At 46.5% G+C, this 20,000-nt stretch overlaps 2 protein-coding genes across 5 annotated transcripts in view; one reads left to right on the top strand and one right to left on the bottom strand.

Annotated features, from left to right (window-relative positions):
* The window catches only part of tbc1d5 (TBC1 domain family, member 5), a 41,106-nt gene extending 27,546 nt beyond the window's left edge, over nt 1-13,560 (top strand). Inside the window, exons 18-23 of one of the 4 annotated variants that reach the window (XM_084454855.1) lie at nt 43-135; nt 6,760-6,968; nt 10,136-10,235; nt 10,964-11,043; nt 11,144-11,404; nt 12,218-13,560. In XM_084454855.1, the coding sequence (XP_084310981.1) occupies nt 43-135; nt 6,760-6,968; nt 10,136-10,235; nt 10,964-11,043; nt 11,144-11,404; nt 12,218-12,487 (1,013 nt within the window). In that variant the 3' untranslated portion in view covers nt 12,488-13,560. The remainder of the gene's footprint in view (nt 1-42; nt 136-6,759; nt 6,969-10,135; nt 10,236-10,963; nt 11,044-11,143; nt 11,405-12,217) is intronic. The other 3 variants (XM_084454856.1, XM_084454857.1, XM_084454858.1) reach the window with 3 other exon arrangements.
* Nucleotides 13,561-15,299: 1,739 nt separating this feature from the next.
* LOC311323290 (inactive phospholipase C-like protein 2) overlaps nt 15,300-20,000 on the bottom strand; it is a gene marked incomplete at both ends in the record, with an annotated part of 30,196 nt that continues 25,495 nt past the window's right edge. Inside the window, 2 exons of the mRNA XM_084455491.1 lie at nt 15,300-15,497; nt 16,644-16,753. Coding sequence (XP_084311617.1) covers nt 15,300-15,497; nt 16,644-16,753 — 308 coding nt within the window. The remainder of the gene's footprint in view (nt 15,498-16,643; nt 16,754-20,000) is intronic.

Genomic DNA, 20,000 nt, shown 5'->3' on the forward strand with positions numbered 1-20,000 from the left:
GTGAGCGTGCGTGTGTGTGTGTGTGTGTGTGTGCATGAGTAGCAGCAATAGCCTCATTCTCCTGTCTGTCAGATGGAGTTTCAGGCGGAGTCTCTCAGGTCTCTCTCCCTGCACAGGTTCTCTCTGACACACAAGGTAACTGCTGCCCTGGCAACCGCTTGTGTGCTTGTATAGGTGTGTCTATGTGTGTGTGCTGTGTTTGCATTCATATTTTAGTTTGTACTGTGTGTTGTTGCATCATTGTATTGATTTTGACCAGCTACCGCCTGTTATGTCTAGACAGAGGGACTAGAGTAGGGCTGTACCCGACTCTGAATTTTGGAGTCGAATCAGACTCACCCGTCCAAACCAGAGATTCGACGATTCATTCTTCCTTTTTTTCGTTTTCATATGCCTAGGCTGAAGGAAGACTACATAAGCTGTGGTTTCCCATAGCCTATGTTTGGGTGATTTGACGATGGTCTCCTCAACTGCGCATTTCAAAGCGTGCTTGAAAAGGCTCTGCATTGGGCAGCAGTCAACAAGGAAATGTTTTGGCTGTCACTGAAGCACTTTCGTGGACGTTAGAGCTCAATCGGTCTACGGGGAAAAAAAAGGAAATTCCATCAGATATCTAATACAAGAACATTGATCAAGGAAAGGAAAGCAAAGCAGTTTTGTGTTGTGATATTCCGTTTGGGAAATGCACATGGTCGCTGGCGTGCAGTAGGCTAGGCGCCCAGCGGAGCGGAGAGGGGCGCCCTGCCTTCTTTCCTTCGCTATATCAGTCTTAAGTCTCCTTTTACTGCACAACAAATGGCTACGGTAACAGTCTAGGTCTAGAATGAATGATTGGCCTGTCCTATATAAATAACAAGGCAGTTGAGTGATGTTAGCCCACCAGCACATCTTAACAGTGGAGCCAAAAAACAGCCGCTCGACTTCAAGAATCTCAGTCGATTTATGTGTCTCCGACTGATGATTCGACTCGTCAATTTTCAGAGGCAGCCCTAGACTAGAGAGATTTACTGTTTTAACAGCCTGAAGACAGTTGACAACATCAAATATCACAGTGTTTGTCGCTTTTCAAACAGTCTTTGTGAGATGAGTTTGCTCTACTTAAAGGACAATGCTTGTTTTTGACAACCTGGACCTTATTTACGACATATTATAAGACGTTTGACTCACCGAGATCACTTTGGTGTAATTCGGAGGCATGTAGAAGAAATTTTAAATCCAGCGCGAGCCAGTATATCCATGTAATGTCGGTGGTCGGGGCAACGAGAATGCAGTTTCTAAAAATCTATTTTCTGCCGCGAAACGGTTGTTTTCATAAATCTGTCTTGATGAATCGCTAGTTGTGCTTACATAGAGAGCATAGGCCTGTTGTGGTATTTCATAACCTTGAAGAGCTGTTGCTTCAACAAAACTCTGATTATGGGAGACACCCGCGCCAGGAAGAAGAATCTTCACACCACACCCCATCGACAACAACCCAACGATGCCCCTCCCCTCCTCCACCACGCTCACCAATCAAGGGCCTCATCAAAGCTGCCACACTGAAGCTCAGCCAAATTGATGAGCTACTGCAAGAGGGGAAGTCTCTCACTCCCCCCCTCCCACTAGCACTCACCAGCGAGGATCCACCCCCCCAAGAGCGGGAGTCTCTCACTCCCGCCCTCCCACTAGCACTCACCAGTGAGGATCCACCCCCTCCACCCCCCCAAGAGCGGGAGTCTCTCACTCCCCCCCTCCCACTAGCACTCACCAGCGAGGATCCACCCCCCCAAGAGGGGGAGTCTCTCACTTGCTTCCTCTCACCGGCATCCAGCAAGCACCTTCACGCGCTGTATTACGCGCTCCCAACCGCCCTTACCCCCTGCCGGGTCCAGCCTGATAAAGGCACAGCACATTCAGTTACTTGTTTACCAAATACAGCAAGCTCTAACTGATATGTACTGGGTCCAGGCTACAAGGCTAATGGCACTCATGACCCCTTCCAGGACAAGCCAGGACCCAACGTGATGGTATCTTCCTCAATTCCTGTCTTGATAGGTAATAGAAAATCAATGGTGAATCTGCTAAGTAACAGGAAACACTCAACCGGCTCTACAAATGTATCAAATTTAGTATCTATTCCTCGTCAGCCACAAACTATCACAAAGAAATGTGCAGATAATACCCTCAGCACACTAAACTTAGCTTTATTAAATGTCAGATCTTTAACAGGAAAGACATTTTTAATCAATGATTTTATCACCAACCACAATCTTGATCTTATGTTTTTAACTGAAACTTGGCTAGACCACGGTAACAGTGCAGCTGTTCTTATTGAGTCAACTCCTCCCAACTTCAGCTTTATGAGCGAGGCTAGAGTGCATAAGAAAGGAGGTGGAGTAGCCATCTTGTTTAATGACTCCCTCCAATGTAAGCAGATGTGTTATGGACATTTTGGTTCCTTTGAATATGTGGCTCTTCAGTTGAATTCCTCTTCCCGAGCGTTATTTCTAAACATCTACAGGCCACCCAAATACTGTCCAAACTTCTTTGATGACTTTGCTGAACTGTTGTCTACTGTCTGCATTGACTTTGACTGTGTGGTTATTGTTGGTGATTTTAACATCCATGTTGACAACCCTCAGGGCAGAGGGACAAAAGAGCTAGGTTGTGTCCTTGATAACTATGGACTGACTCAGCATGTGACGGAGCCCACACACAACAAGGGGCACACTCTGGACTTAATCATCACCAAAGGTCTGAATATTTCTAAGGTTCAGGTGTCTGATGTTGCGCTCTCTGATCATTCCTGTGTTTTCTTTGAGAGTACTATCTCCATGCACACAAATTCTCAATCAGAGGTTATCTCAAAACGGCACATCACTGAAAACACCAGTGAGATATTTACTCAGGCTTTCTCGTCCACACCTGCCCTCTATATGGCCTCAGTCAACGAGCTTGTAGATAATTTCAATGTTAAAATTACAAATATTATTGATGCCGTTGCGCCCACTAAGGTGAAGGTGGTCTCTGGTAAGAGAAGATCTCCATGGAGAAACGCCATGCTGGTCAGAATAGAAAAGAGGGAGTGTCGAAAATCTGAACGCAGATGGCGAAAAACAAATCTCCATGTTCATTATGACATCTATAAAGACAGACTTCGCATTTATAATATGGAGCTGAGAAATGCACGACAGACCTTCTTTTCTGACATCATCACCAAAAACCATAACAATGCGCGTGCTCTGTTTGCCACTGTTGATAGGCTGACAAACCCTCCTGTGTCAGTATCCTCTGAACTTCTATCCACCAGGGCCTGCAATGAATTTGCCTCATTCTTCACTGACAAAATTCAGAAAATTAGACAAGCAGTTAGTGCCTCCATTCCAGGTACAGGACATGTGTCGTCACAGTGTCCACTTAAAATCAATAATTGTACCATGACACAATTTAATCCGATCAACCATAAAACCCTGGGGGACACTATACAACATCTGAAATCCTCCACCTGTTGCCTTGATGTTCTACCTACAGACTTCTTCAAAACTGTATCCAACTGCATGGCCTCTGATTTACTACAAATTGTAAACACATCTCTTCTTTCAGGTGTGTTCCCACATACCCTGAAAACTGCAGTCATCAAGCCACTCTTAAAAAAGAATAATCTAGACAGCTCACAAATGAACAATTATAGGCCCATATCAAACCTCCCATTTCTAAGCAAAATAATTGAAAAGGTTGTTTTCCAACAACTGAATAACTTCCTGGCACTAAGTAATGGCTTTGATGTCTTCCAGTCAGGATTTCGACCGCATCACAGCACCGAGACTGCTCTAATTAAGGTATTTAATGACATCCATTTAAACACAGATAATGGCAAAATCTCAGTCTTAGTATTACTGGATCTCAGCGCTGCGTTCGACACGGTAGACCACAACATACTACTAGGCCGACTGGAAAATTGGTTGGGAATTTCTGGTACAGTGTTAGATTGGTTTGAATCCTACTTAAAGGACAGGGATTATTTTGTGTCTATAGGCAATTACAAATCTGAGCTGACAAAAATGACCTGTGGAGTTCCCCAAGGCTCCATCCTGGGGCCTCTTCTGTTCAACATTTACATGCTCCCACTAACCCAAATTATGGAAAACAACAAAATATGTTACCATAGCTATGCAGATGACACACAAATTTATATCACTATATCACCAGGAGACTATAATCCCATACAAGCGCTGAGTAAGTGCATTCAACAAATCAATGATTGGATGTGCCAGAACTTTCTCCAACTAAACAAAAATAAAACTGAAGTAATTGTCTTTGGAGCCAAAGAAGAACGATTAAAAGTCAGTGCTCAACTTCAATCAGTAATGCTAAAAACCACAAACGAAGCCAGAAATCTTGGTGTAGTCATGGACTCAGACCTGAATTTCAACAGCCACATTAAATCAATTACAAAGTCAGCCTACTATCACCTGAAGAATATATCAAGGATCAAAGGATTTATGTCCCAGAAGGATTTGGAAAAACTTGTCCATGCGTTTATCTTCAGTAGACTCGACTACTGTAACGGCATGTATACAGGTCTCTCTAAAAAATCGATCAGACAGCTGCAGCTGATTCAGAACGCTGCTGCTCGAGTCCTCACTAAGACTAAGAAAGTGGAGCATATCACACCAGTACTAAGGTCTTTACACTGGCTTCCTGTCTGTCAAAGAATTGACTTTAAAATACTGCTGTTGGTTTATAAAGCACTGAATGGTCTAGGGCCAAAATATATTTCTGATCTGCTCATATGCTATGAACCATCCAGACCCCTCAGGTCATCTGGCACAGGTCTGCTTTCTGTCCCCAGAGTTAAAACAAAACATGGAGAAGCAGCATTCAGTTTTTATGCTCCACATATCTGGAACAAACTTCCAGAAAACTGCAGGTCTGCTGCAACTCTTGGTTCTTTTAAAACAAGCCTTAAGACTTTTCTTTTTGCCACTGCTTTCTAAGAGGAGCTATGTTTATCAGTATACTGCACTGTAACTTTTATTCCTGTATTCTATTTGTCCTGCTTTTTGTTTAAATGTCTATAATGACTTGCTTTTTGTTAGACTTCCTGGTTAGACTTCCTGGTTAGACGTCCTGGTTAGACGTCCTGGTTAGACGTCCTGGTTAGACGTCCTGGTTAGACTTCCTGGTTGGACTTCCTGGTTAGACTTCCTGGTTAGACGTCCTGGTTAGACGTCCTGGTTAGACTTCCTGGTTAGACTTCCTGGTTGGACTTCCTGGTTAGACGTCCTGGTTAGACGTCCTGGTTAGACGTCCTGGTTAGACTTCCTGGTTGGACTTCCTGGTTAGACTTCCTGGTTAGACTTCCTGGTTAGACGTCCTGGTTAGACGTCCTGGTTAGACGTCCTGGTTAGACGTCCTGGTTAGACTTCCTGGTTAGGCTTCCTGGTTAGACTTCCTGGTTAGACTTCCTGGTTAGACTTCCTGGTTAGACTTCCTGGTTAGACTTCCTGGTTAGACATCCTGGTTAGACTTCCTGGTTAGACTTCCTGGTTAGACATCCTGGTTAGACTTCCTGGTTAGACTTCCTGGTTAGACTTCCTGGTTAGACGTGCACTCAGTCAGTCAGTTTACTTGAAGTTGAGAGACTAGAGGGCAACCGGGGAAACTAGCAATGAATGAGTCCGTCACGTGTGTGCGTTAGATCAGTCACATGTGTGCGTTAGTGAACAGTCACAGCTGGAGTCACATGATTTGCAGTGGGCTGTTAATGTCTTACCGTTACTAAAAAAGGGACGATTTGCTTTTCTTTCTTTTCTAAACAAATGTCCTCTTATTCTATTCTATCCTGAGAATGACTATTTTTACTTCATGTTGACTCTTCTGATCTGAGCATATTTTTGGATTCTTTCCCTTCTTTGAAGTACCTGATTGTAGAAACTGTTTTAATGCTTTTAATTTGTCCTGCCTTTTGTTTTAAATGTCTATAATGTCTTGCTTTTTGTTTTAATGCTTTTAATGTCTCATGTAAAGCACCTTGAATTGCCCTGTGGCTGAAATGTGCTATATAAATAAACTTGCCTTGCCTTGCCTTGCCTTGCCTCTGTAATATGATCTTTAGAAACGTCTTTAGACACAAAATAGCTTCCTCACTTGCTCCAGCACGCATGCGCACAGCGTTCTGGAGCAACGATTGCGCGCTGTGCGAATGCGTGCTGGAGCAAGTGAGGAAGCTATTTCGTTTCGAAAGACGTTTCTAAAGATCATGGCATGTGAAAACCACAACAGTTATGCTCTATGTAAGCACAACTAGCGATTCATCAAGACAGATTGATGAAAACAACCGTTTCGCGGCAGAAAATAGATTTTTAGAAACTGCATTCTCAGTGCCCCGACCACCGCCATTACATGGATATACTGGCTCGCGCTGGATTTTAAATTTCTTCTACAGGCCTCCGAATTACACCAAAGTGATCTCGGTGAGTCAAACGTCTTATAATATGTCGTAAATAAGGTCCAGGTTGTAAAAAACGAGCATCGTCCTTTAACATATATATGTGGTTTGTTGAATTCTAAATTAAATACGTATTTGTGAAATGTGTGTTTTGAACTGGAATACACAATCCAGGACCAGATATGGGCAATGGTCACCCTTTCCCGAAACCAACCTTTTAATCTCCGTTGACTTGTGCAAAGAATCTGACTCACTCTTTCTCTCTCTCTCTTTCTCTCTCCCTCTCTCTCTCTCTCCTCCCTCTTTCTCTCTCTCTCTCTCTGTCTCAGGCCAGACCTCCAGGACAGTAAGCTCCTCCCCCAGTATCGAGAGTCTCTCTGGAGGGCACGGTCTCGCTGCGGCGTCCCCGCCTCTTCCTCCCTCCAGGGGAAGTGACATCAGCACCTCGTCTCCGCCCCTCTCTGCCACCAAGAAGGACTCCTTCTTCAACATCACTCGCTCGCGCTCCCACAGCAAGACCATGGGCAAGAAGGAGGCAGTGAGTCCCTCCCACTTTCTCCTCTAAACTCACATCATTTGGGGAGGGGGAGGGTATACATGTGCCTATTTCTGTTTGCTTAGAGTTTTGTGTTGGTTTATTTTTTGGGTTTGAAAAATGAAGCTCAAAGCGCTGTATTTCAAATATTGATTTATTGCGTGACAATCTGAAAATGTTTGTATTTGTTGGCTTCACAATAAACATTTTGAAACGATAAACTGCCATCACTTTCCACTCTAAACGGCCATCACTTTCCACTCTAAACTACCATCACTTTCCACTCTAAACTACCATCACTTTCTCCTCTAAACTACCATCACTTTCTCCTCTAAACTACCATAATTTTCTCCTCTAAACTACCATCACTTTCTCCTCTAAACTACCATCACTTTCTCCTCTAAACTACCATCACTTTCCACTCTAAACGGCCATCACTTTCCACTCTAAACTACCATCACTTTCTCCTCTAAACTACCATCCCTTTTCACTCTAAACTACCATCACTTTCTCCTCTAAACTACCATCATTTTCTCCTCTAAACTACCATCACTTTCTCCTCTAAACTACCATCATTTTATCCTCTAAACTACCATCACTTTCTCCTTTAAACTACCATCACTTTCTCCTCTAAACTACCATCACTTTCTCCTTTAAACTACCATCACTTTCTCCTCTAAACTACCATAACTTTCTCCTTTAAACTACCATCACTTTCTCCTCTAAACTACCATCACTTTCTCCTTTAAACTGCCATCACTTTCTCCTCTAAACTACCATCACTTTCTCCTCTAAACTACCATCACTTTCTCCTCTAAACTACCATCACTTTCTCCTTTAAACTACCATCACTTTCTCCTCTAAACTGCCATCACTTTCTCCTCTAAACTACCATCACTTTCTCCTCTAAACTACCATCACTTTCCACTCTAAACTACCATCACTTTCTCCTCTAAACTACCATCACTTTCTCCTCTAAACTACCATCACTTTCTCCTCTAAACTACCATCACTTTCTCCTTTAAACTACCATCACTTTCTCCTCTAAACTCCCATCACTTTCTCCTTTAAACTACCATCACTTTCTCCTCTAAACTACCATCACTTTCTCCTCTAAACTGCCATCACTTTCCACTCTAAACTGGCATCACTTTCTCCTCTAAACTACCATCACTTTCTCCTCTAAACTACCATCACTTTCTCCTTTAAACTACCATCACTTTCTCCTCTAAACTACCATCACTTTCTCCTTTAAACTACCATCACTTTCTCCTCTAAACTACCATTACTTTCTCCTTTAAACTACCATCACTTTCTCCTCTAAACTACCATCACTTTCTCCTCTAAACTGTCATCACTTTCCACTCTAAACTACCATCACTTTCTCCTCTAAACTACCATCACTTTTCACTCTAAACTACCATCACTTTCCACTCTAAACTACCATCACTTTCCACTCTAAACTGCCATCACTTTCCACTCTAAACTCCCATCACTTTCTCCTCTAAACTGCCATCACTTTCTCCTTTAAACTGCCATCACTTTCTCCTTTAAACTACCATCACTTTCTCCTCTAAACTACCATCACTTTCCACTCTAAACTACCATCACTTTCTCCTCTAAACTACCATCACTTTCTCCTCTAAACTACCATCACTTTCTCCTCTAAACTACCATCACTTTCTCCTTTAAACTACCATCACTTTCTCCTCTAAACTACCATCACTTTCCACTCTAAACTACCATCACTTTCTCCTCTAAACTACCATCACTTTCTCCTCTAAACTACCATCACATTCCACTCTAAACTACCATCACTTTCTCCTCTAAACTGCCATCACTTTCTCCTCTAAACTACCATCACTTTCTCCTCTAAACTCCCATCACTTTCTCCTCTAAACTACCATCACTTTCTCCTCTAAACTACCATCATTTTCTCCTCTAAACTACCATCACTTTCTCCTCTAAACTACCATCATTTTATCCTCTAAACTACCATCACTTTCTCCTTTAAACTACCATCACTTTCTCCTCTAAACTACCATCACTTTCTCCTTTAAACTACCATCACTTTCTCCTCTAAACTACCATCACTTTCTCCTTTAAACTACCATCACTTTCTCCTCTAAACTACCATCACTTTCTCCTTTAAACTACCATCACTTTCTCCTCTAAACTACCATCACTTTCTCCTTTAAACTGCCATCACTTTCTCCTCTAAACTACCATCACTTTCTCCTCTAAACTACCATCACTTTCTCCTTTAAACTACCATCACTTTCTCCTCTAAACTACCATCACTTTCTCCTCTAAACTACCATCACTTTCTCCTCTAAACTACCATCACTTTCTCCTTTAAACTACCATCACTTTCTCCTCTAAACTACCATCACTTTCTCCTCTAAACTACCATCACTTTCTCCTTTAAACTACCATCACTTTCTCCTCTAAACTGCCATCACTTTCTCCTCTAAACTACCATCACTTTCTCCTCTAAACTACCATCACTTTCCACTCTAAACTACCATCACTTTCTCCTCTAAACTACCATCACTTTCTCCTCTAAACTACCATCACTTTCTCCTCTAAACTCCCATCACTTTCTCCTCTAAACTACCATCACTTTCTCCTCTAAACTACCATCACTTTCTCCTCTAAACTACCATCACTTTCTCCTCTAAACTACCATCACTTTCTCCTTTAAACTACCATCACTTTCTCCTTTAAACTACCATCACTTTCTCCTCTAAACTGCCATCACTTTCTCCTCTAAACTACCATCACTTTCTCCTCTAAACTACCATCACTTTCTCCTCTAAACTACCATCACTTTCTCCTCTAAACTCCCATCACTTTCTCCTCTAAACTACCATCACTTTCTCCTCTAAACTACCATCACTTTCTCCTCTAAACTACCATCACTTTCTCCTCTAAACTACCATCACTTTCTCCTCTAAACTACCATCACTTTTCCATGTTGGCTTTCTTTTCTTCTTCTTGTTTTACTATCCCTCTTTCTTCAACTTCAATTCCCCTGGTTCTCTTTTCTTGCACCTCTCTCTCTCGCTCTGTTTCTCTTTCTCTGTTTCTCTCTTTCTTTCTCCCTCTGTTTCTCGTTCTTGTTTCTCTCTCTCTCTCTCTCTCTCTCTCTCTCTCTCTCTCTCTCTCAGGAGGAGGAACTGGAAGTTCAGGTCTCCTTCCTGCAGGGCCAGATCAATGAACTGGAGGCCATGAGCAAGTACTGTGCCAAGATGATGAACGCACACATCGGTCAGTCACCTCCAATCAGTAGTTCTATATATCTACCTGGTCAGTCACCTCCAATCAGTAGTTCTATATATCTACCTGGTCAGTCACCTCCAATCAGTAGTTCTATATATCTACCTGGTCAGTCACCTCCAATCAGTAGTTCTATATCTACCTGGTCAGTCACACCTCCAACACACAGTATCAGTACAGTTCTATATATCTACCTGGTCAGTCACACCCCCAACACACAGTATCAGTACAGTTCTATATATCTACCTGGTCAGTCACACCCCCAACACACAGTATCAGTACAGTTCTATATATCTACCTGGTCAGTCACCTCCAATCAGTAGTTCTATATATCTACCTGGTCAGTCACACCCCCTGCTTATACTGTATCTGACCGCCTGGCTATTTACCTGGTTGTGTTTCTGGCGGCCTGGTTATGTACCTGGTTGTGTTTCTGGCTGCCTGGTTATGTACCTGGTTGTGTTTCTGGGTGCCTGGTTATGTACCTGGTTGTGTACCTGGTTGTGTTTCTGGGTGCCTGGTTATGTACCTGGTTGTGTACCTGGTTGTTTCTGGGTGCCTGGTTATGTACCTGGTTGTGTTTCTGGGTGCCTGGTTATGTACCTGGTTATGTACCTGGTTGTGTTTCTGGCTGCCTGGTTGTGTACCTGGTTATGTACCTGGTTATGTACCTGGTTATGTACCTGGTTATGTACCTGGTTATCTCTGTGTGTCTGCAGGTAAGATCCAGGAGGTCATCCTGCAGGAGCAGTTGGAGAAAGAGGATGAGGTGCTGGTGGCCCTGGCTGGACTCAAACAGGTATGGTACTACCAAAGGTGTGTGTGTGTGTGTGTCTGTGTGTGTGTGTGTGTGCGTGTGCGCCTCCATATAACCTCCTCTGTCCCCTGTGGTGCGTCAGATCAAAGACATCCTGAAGGGGGCGCTGAGGTTCAATCAGAGCCAGCTGGAGGCCGAGGAGAACGAGGAGATCACCATCGCTGACGATCACTACACCGCTGCCGCCGCCGCGGCCGCCGCCGCACAGCACGCCAGCGGCCGCCGCGACAACACAGAGGAGCACACCAACCACAGCGGGGCGCCACACTCGGAACGCGAGGGGAGCGTGAGCACGAACGAGAGGGAGATGGAGGAGAGAGCGCCCACGCCGCCCGAACAACAGGTACACACCCCTGCTAAGGACTCATACCTGGAGACTAGCCAGAAACATGTCTGCTAAGGACTCATACCTGGAGACTAGCCAGAAACATGTCTGCTAAGGACTCATACCTGGAGACTAGCCAGATACCTGTCTGGTAATGACTCCTACCTGGAGACTAGCCAGGTACCTGTCTGCTAAGGACTCATACCTGGAGACTAGCCAGGTACATGTCTGCTAATGACTCATACCTGGAGACTAGCCAGATACATGTCTGCTAAGGACTCATACCTGGAGACTAGCCAGGTACCTGTCTGCTAAGGACTCATACCTGGAGACTAGCCAGGTACATGTCTGGTAATGACTCATACCTGGAGACTAGCCAGAAACATGTCTGGTTGGGTAGCTACTGGATCTTTAGCTGCCTGACCGACTGCCTTTCACTGGCTTACTGACTGACTGTATTTTACTAACTGACTGTATTTTACTGACTGACTGTATTTTACTGATTGACTGTATTTTACTGACTGACTATTTTACTGACTGACTATTTTACTGACTGACTGACTATTTTACTGACTGACTATTTTACTGACTGACTGTATTTTACTGACTGACTGTATTTCACTGACTGTATTTTATTTTACTGACTGTATTTCACTGACTGACTGTATTTGACACTGTCTGTATTTTACTGACTGACTATTTTACTGACTGACTATTTTACTGACTGTCTGTTTTTCACTGACTGACTGTATTTTACTGACTGACTATTTTACTGACTGACTGTATTTCACTGACTGACTGTCACAGTCTGACCTATGTATCCTGTCCCAGGTGGCTTCATCGTCTCTGGGCTCGGAGGGGAAGAACTGGGACGACTACATCCTGGTCTCTCAGGACGGAGACCTGCAGACCCCCGAGGGCGGTCCCGGCTGCACCCCGCCAATCAGACGAGCCCGCGGCGCCGTGCGGCCTGAGCCGGAGGGCGCCGGGGCGTTCCACGACCCGCTGCTGGGCGCGGCCTCGGGTTCGTCCAGCCCGGACGAGGGCAGCACTAACAGCAAAGACTCGGACTTCAGCATCGTGAACCCCGCAGACCTGTGAACCAGCAGCGCGTCCAGCGGAACTAGCATCGGCTTACAGCCTCCCCCCGCCCTCCTAATCATAACCATTAAGGGGAGGACATGTGCACCTGACCTGGTCAGCGATCCGGGGCCGTCTGCTTCATCCCATCCGTCAGTGGCCTCTGTTGGAATAAACGCCACTGCTGAATTAAAACAAAAAACAAAAAAAACTTGCACATGTGGACTAAGATTCCAGCTGCCTTCCTTCAAGGCAGTCCGTCATTGCCAATATCTTATAACCTTTCATCTCTTAACCTGTCTAACCTGCTCTGTGTTCCCTCAGTACTGTACGCTATGTCCCATCCTTAGAGCCGGTAGCCTCCCTGTTACGCTTGGGCCTTCACTGTTGTCGGAACCCCGTCCTTCACTCAGTGACTTTAAAACGGTGGTGCCTGTTTCTACCAGGAGAGGGCGCCATTGGACTGATTGCGAATGCACCGCCACACTGCCTCTCCCTCCAGAGTCTTGTGGAATCCTTTATCAATGTATGAACCTATGGGAGAGTAACACCTTGCTTATCCATAGGAATGACCTCCATGTTTGTCTGTGTCTAATGCCTGTCTGTTGGTCTGTCTGGATTCTCTTGCCTCCGTTCTGGATTCTGGTTCTTGCCTCAACATCGATTGTCTTTCTGCTGACAGGAGAGGTTGCCCTGAACTACTGATCTGGGGTCAGATTTACTCCTTATCCAGATTGCTAGCGCTAGTTAGGCGGCTGGAGAATCTGATCCCAAATAAGTTGTTAATGGCATCTTTCCGCTCCTCGTTAACTTAATCAGTGCCTACAAACTGACAGATACACCTGACACCCATATTCTCTAGTTTTTTTGTTTATTTTTTTTCTTTTTTTTTTAATGAAGATATTTTAACCCTTAAGGTAAACATGATTAAATTATGGACTACAGTTTGTTTCTTTTCTTTTTTTAATTGATTCCCTGTGACCATTTTATGTAATGAGATTTCTCCTCTGGTATGTTTTAGTTCTCTTGCTTCCTGTGGTAGCCATGTCAAACAATGCACACAAGGGATGTCTATCTTGATGACCTACTGTATGATTAAATATAGACCAATAAACACAATGCTCTTGCTACAGTGACTGGGTGTTGGTGTGTGTCTGGGTCAGTGACGGGGTCTTGGTGTGTGTCTGGGTCAGTGACTGGGTCTTGGTGTGTGTCTGGGTCAGTGACTGGGTCTTGGTGTGTGTCTGGGTCAGTGACTGGGTCTTGGTGTGTTCCTGGGTCAGTGACTGGGTCTTGGTGTGTGTCTGGGTCAGTGACTGGGTCTTGGTGTGTGTCTGGGTCAGTGACTGGGTCTTGGTGTGTGTCTGGGTCAGTGACTGGGTCTTGGTGTGTGTCTGGGTCAGTGACTGGGTCTTGGTGTGTGTCTGGGTCAGTGACTGGGTCTTGGTGTGTGTCTGGGTCAGTGACTGGGTCTTGGTGTGTGTCTGGGTCAGTGACTGGGTCTTGGTGTGTGTCTGGGTCAGTGACTGGGTCTTGGTGTGTGTCTGGGTCAGTGACTGGGTCTTGGTGTGTGTCTGGGTCAGTGACTGGGTCTTGGTGTGTGTCTGGGTCAGTGACTGGGTCTTGGTGTGTGTCTGGGTCAGTGACTGGGTCTTGGTGTGTGTCTGGGTCAGTGACTGGGTCTTGGTGTGTGTCTGGGTCAGTGACTGGGTCTTGTGCCGTGTGGGTTTTAACATTCTAGACCCGTTTGCTCGTGCGACATGAACAGATTGGTTCGATAAGGAATGGTTCTACTGAGGTTGCTTGAATGCTGATTTTATGTGTATCTCTCTCTCACACACCCACTCATATCCATACAATCTTTAAAGGAGACAGTTCTATAAATAAAACAGGTTTATTTTCTTTCTGGCTTATTCCAGTAAGGAAAATATGACAGACATTGTTTGAGGGTGAAACAAACTATTGTTTTGGAAAATGTGTAGAAATGTGAGCTAATAACAGGAATGTTTTGAGGGCAAATAAGTTATCGTATAACATCTTGTTCCATTTCACAAAAAAGTATTACATAATACAGTGTGTCGCATACAGCAAGTTAAAAAAAGCAGTTATCTGGAATACTGTTAAAGGGTAGTCTTTGTAATATTGTGCCATATAAAATTACCAAGACACTCTCACCCACAAATCTTAATATGCTCCACTGTTTATGGCATGGTTAGAAACAGAAATACAACCAATCATTCATTTGATTTCTGACATTTTATATTTGAACAGAATAACATTTCTGTTAAATATTACATTACAGTATTGCCCAGATTCAGCCTAACCTTCTCGGCCCTGAATCAGCAAAAACCTCCCACGAGTAATGCACTGAGGGAAACTGGTACTTCATTCCCCATAGCAACAACAGGACACTGACATTTCACATTAAGGAGAGGATTAAAAAATATCTTATTTACATTTACATACAATTTATACCAGACGGTGGGTTTGGAGTCCATCTGCCCATCGTCTCTCAGACTAGCAGTCTTACATTCCTCTGGCAGTTCTGTGGCAGTGCATTGTGCTTCGGACGCATTGGGGGGAGAGCGGTTTGTTCTCTCTTCTCCTCCTCCTCCTCCTTCTTCTTCTCCTTCTTCTCCTCCTCTCCCTCTCTCTCTTCTTCATGAGGGTTTATAGTGAACGGGGGGGGGGGGGGGGCAGTGGTCTTGTTGCTGTCCTCACCAAACTGAAATATGTTTGTGGAGATCCTCCACTGGGGAGGTCTTCATAGTTCTAGACTAGGCTTAGCCGGTGTCTGGAAACTGTCCCTTGGGGGACACCGTAGCGGAGGGTCTTAGTTGGTGTGCTCGGCCCCCGCGGCTCGGGGCCTGCCTTCCTCAGACATGGAGCCCCCCAGGCTGCGTCGGGGGCGGGGCCTCTCCTCTGGGCCGGCCCCTCCCTTGGCCAGACTGCTGGTCAGGGCGGCGTAGTGCACCTGCTTCAGGTTCTCCTGCACCTCCGCCTTGGCACGCTTCAACAGGTCAGCCTGGCCCTAGAGAGACGGAGAGAGACAGAGAGAGACGGAGAGACGGAGAGAGAGAGAGAGACGGAGAGACGGAGAGAGACGGAGAGAGACGGAGAGACGGAGAGAGACAGAGAGACAGAGAGAAAAGGAGAGAGACGGATAGAGACGGAGAGACGGAGAGAGACGGAGAGACGGAGAGAGACAGAGAGAGACGGATAGAGACAGAGAGACGGAGAGAGACGGGGAGAGACAGAGAGAGACGGAGAGAGACGGAGAGAGACGGAGAGAGACGGAGAGACGGAGAGAGACGGAGAGAGACAGAGAGACGGAGAGAGACAGAGAGACGGAGAGAAACCGAGAGAGACAGACGGAGAGAGACAGACGGAGAGAGACAGAGAGACGGAGAGAGACAGAGAGAGATGGAGAGAGACAGAGGGAGACAGAGAGACAGAGAGAGACGGAGAGAGACGGAGAGACAGAGAGAGACGGGGAGACGGATAGAGACGGAGAGACGGAGAGAGACGGAGAGACAGAGAGAGACGGAGAGAGACGGGGAGACAGAGAGACGGAGAGAGACGGAGAGAGGGAGAGAGATGGAGAGAGACGGAGAGAGACAGAGAGAGACAGAGAGACAGAGAGAGACGGATAGAGACGGAGAGACGGAGAGAGACGGAGAGAGACGGAGAGAGACGGGGAGACAGAGAGAGACGGAGAGAGAGGGAGAGAGATGGAGAGAGACAGAGAGACAGAGAGACAGAGAGAGACGGATAGAGACGGAGAGAGACGGAGAGAGACGGGGAGAGACAGAGAGAGACAGAGAGACGGAGAGAGACGGAGAGAGACGGAGAGAGACGGAGAGAGACGGAGAGACAGAGAGAGACAGAGAGAGACGGAGAGAGACAGAGAGACAGAGAGAGACAGAGAGAGACGGAGACGGAGAGAGACGGAGAGAGTGAATCAATGCCGGAAAGGACAACGCTACTTTTAGTCCCATTGATTATGTTAAAAATTGACCAAAGCCTGATGATTACTGGCCTGGAGAGCGAGAGACTATGAGAGAGAGAAGAGGCGGACAGAGAGAGAGAGAGACTATGAGAGAGAGAAGAGACGGACAGAGAGAGAGAGAGACTATGAGAGAGAGAAGAGACGGACAGAGAGAGAGAGTATACTGACCTTCAGGATGGTGATGTTCCAGCTGAAGCTCTCCACCGCACGGCTGACCTTTCGACCTTTTAGTCCCTCCTTCGCCGCTATGGACTGCAGCTTCTCATGGAACTCCATGGCTAAAGGGCAACAGGTATGCACGTCACACACACGCACGTCACACACACACACACACACACACACACACACGAATGTCAACACTCCAGCAGAGAGAGAGTGAGAAGCAGAGCCCGTCTCTGTCCTGTGTGTTCTGGCTGCCGTCTGGTTTTCTCTATCCCCGCCAAGTCACTGTCAGTCTCCATGGAGACCAGAAAGTGGGTTAACGGAGGTCACGTTGGGGTGAGCGGTTATCAGGCGCCAGGGGCCTCTTTTATAAAACTTTGCTCAGGATTCGCATACTAAGGGTTTGCGGACATCCGCAAGTTCCAAAAGGTACGCACAACGATTTTCCGATTTTGATAACGAAGTGCGCCGGATGTCCCACGCCGGTTCCCCATTATAAATCTCAATCAACTCTACACTCTACGCTCTTAACGCCCATAAATGCCTCTAAATGGTCAGTGAAACGCCTCCCATTCACAGAAATCAACACAGACCAATTTTAACATGACGGCAAACGTGGCAGCAAAGAAGCGGAAGTGGCTCATGACCACTCATCGTCATTGGCCAGTAGGTCTCTCATTGGCCAGTAGGTCTCTCATTGGCCAGTAGGTCTCTCATTGGCCAGTAGGTCTCGCCGGTCCCTGCGACTCGCTCTCTCCGAATTCCTTCATCCACATCATCCAACAGCAGTACATATAAATCAGCCATTGTGCGTCATTACGCATTGGAATTGCATGCCTTTTTATACCCACCCACGGACATGATTATATGGAACAGGTGCGATTGTCATTGACAATATATGAACCACGCAGGTGATTGATTGATTGAGTTCATTTCTGGGTAGGCTATAGGAGATGATGGATCAGAGGGATGACATGTAGAAGCGAGAGCACTTATTTCCGACAATGCTGGATGTCATGAAAACAGGACAGCCGATGACATATAACATCCATAACATATCTAAGAGGATTAACAGCACTCTTATCTGCCCGACTGAGGCATCAAATATGCATGGCGGTTTCTAAATTGCCTAAATAGCTTATAATAATGGACGCCCTATGAATGTGGATTCCTGAGTCAAATGAGGCAATGAAACACCACCAACAAACAGCCTATTTGTAACACAGCCAATTTGCCTGTGTAACCCCTTACAGTGAATCATATTATCCTCATAATATAATAGCCTACACATTGCCTGAGTAAATATGTCATGCACAACAGTGCACACTTAGAGATTTCTTGTTGCGGAAGGCTAGGCTGCATGTTGGCACTGTCATTTTCCCCGCAGTGAGAAAGCCTTCTCTACTAGAGTGATTGTGGCTCTACCAAAATGAGAGGCATCTGCCTGCAGGCCTAGCTTCTCAAGACACAGTGTTGCTACACCACTCTCAGGGCAGTGAGGCCACGCCCACACCACTCTCAGGACAATGAGGCCACGCCCACACCACTCTCAGGACAATGAGGCCACGCCCACACCACTCTCAGGACAGAGACCACGCCCACACCACTCTCAGGACAATGAGGCCACGCCCACACCACTCTCAGGACAATGAGGCCACGCCCACACCACTCTCAGGACAATGAGGCAACGCCCACACCACTCTCAGGACAATGAGGCCACGCCCACACCACTCTCAGGACAATGAGGCCACGCCCACACCACTCTCAGGACAGTGAGGCCACGCCCACACCACTCTCAGGACAGTGAGGCCACGCCCATACCACTCTCAGGACAGTGAGGCCACGCCCACACCACTCTCAGGACAGTGAGGCCACGCCCACACCACTCTCAGGACAGTGAGGCCACGCCCACACCACTCTCAGGACAGTGAGGCCACGCCCACACCACTCTCAGGCAAAAACTACCGGAGCGATTTTCACGAAACTCGGTGGAGGGGTGTAGAATGGGCCAACCTAGAACCCATAACAGTGTAGAGCCGATCCAAATAACTGGGGGGATATACCAAGGACAATTAACATTTGTTCCACTTCAAATACACCTATTTTACTAAGATTACCATACTGCCCGGTGGCCGAATGGTTAAGGATTTGGACTGTCAGTGTGACGTCCCGGTGAGGATGACTCTTTTTTTTTCCCGAATGATGACTCTTTAGAATGAGGAGTCAAATTGATTTGCTGTTTTAGCAAACAATATTATCTTATCTTTCTATACATGTAAAACTAAATAATATCGGATTTATGACAAACAAATCAGATAAACAGTGATTGTATTAGGAAAAATTAAATTTTCTTAGCCTGGATTCTATGGTATTACATATAAATCGTCGTCGTTGTCTTCTTCTTACTACTTCTTCTTCTTCTTTCAACGGCGGCTTGGATCCAAGTCGTTGCGCAACCTACCGCCATCTATCGGAGCAGTTCGCTCCTACACTGTCCTGAGTGTGGCGATGATGTGTCCTGAGAGTGGTGTGGGTGTGGCGGAGGGCGTGGCGATGGTGTGTCCTGAGAGTGGTGTGGGTGTGGCGGAGGGCGTGGCGATGGTGTGTCCTGAGAGTGGTGTGGGCGTGGCGATGGTGTGTTCTGAGAGTGGTGTGGGCGTGGCGATGGTGTGTCCTGAGAGTGGCGTGGGCGTGGTGATGGTGTGTTCTGAGAGTGGTGTGGGCGTGGCGATGGTGTGTCCTGAGAGTGGTGTGGGCGTGGCGGTGGTGTGTTCTGAGAGTGGTATGGGCGTGGCGATGGTGTGTCCTGAGAGTGGTGTGGGCGTGGCGGTGGTGTGTCCTGATAGTGGTGTGGGTGTGGCGGTGGTGTGTTCTGAGAGTGGTGTGGGCGTGGCCTCATTGTCCTGAGAGTGGTGTGGGCGTGGCGGTGGTGTGTTCTGAGAGTGGTGTGGGCGTGGCGATGGTGTGTCCTGAGAGTGGTGTGGGCGTGGCGGTGGTGTGTCCTGAGAGTGGTGTGGGCGTGGCCTCATTGTCCTGAGAGTGGTGTGGGCGTGGCGGTGGTGTGTTTTGAGAGTGGTGTGGGCGTGGCGGTGGTGTGTTCTGAGAGTGGTGTGGGCGTGGCGGTGGGCGTGGCGGTGGTGTGTTCTGAGAGTGGTGTGGGCGTGGCGGTGGTGTGTTCTGAGAGTGGTGTGGGCGTGGCGGTGGGCGTGGCAGTGGTGTGTTCTGAGAGTGGTGTGGGCGTGGCGGTGGTGTGTTCTGAGAGTGGTGTGGGCGTGGCGGTGGTGTGTTCTGAGAGTGGTGTGGGCGTGGCGGTGGGCGTGGCGGTGGGCGTGGTGGTGGTGTGTTTTGAGTGGTATAGCAACA

This window comes from Borostomias antarcticus (genome assembly GCF_949987555.1).
Source record: "Borostomias antarcticus genome assembly, chromosome: 21".
NCBI classification, from domain to species: Eukaryota; Metazoa; Chordata; class Actinopteri; order Stomiiformes; family Stomiidae; genus Borostomias; species Borostomias antarcticus.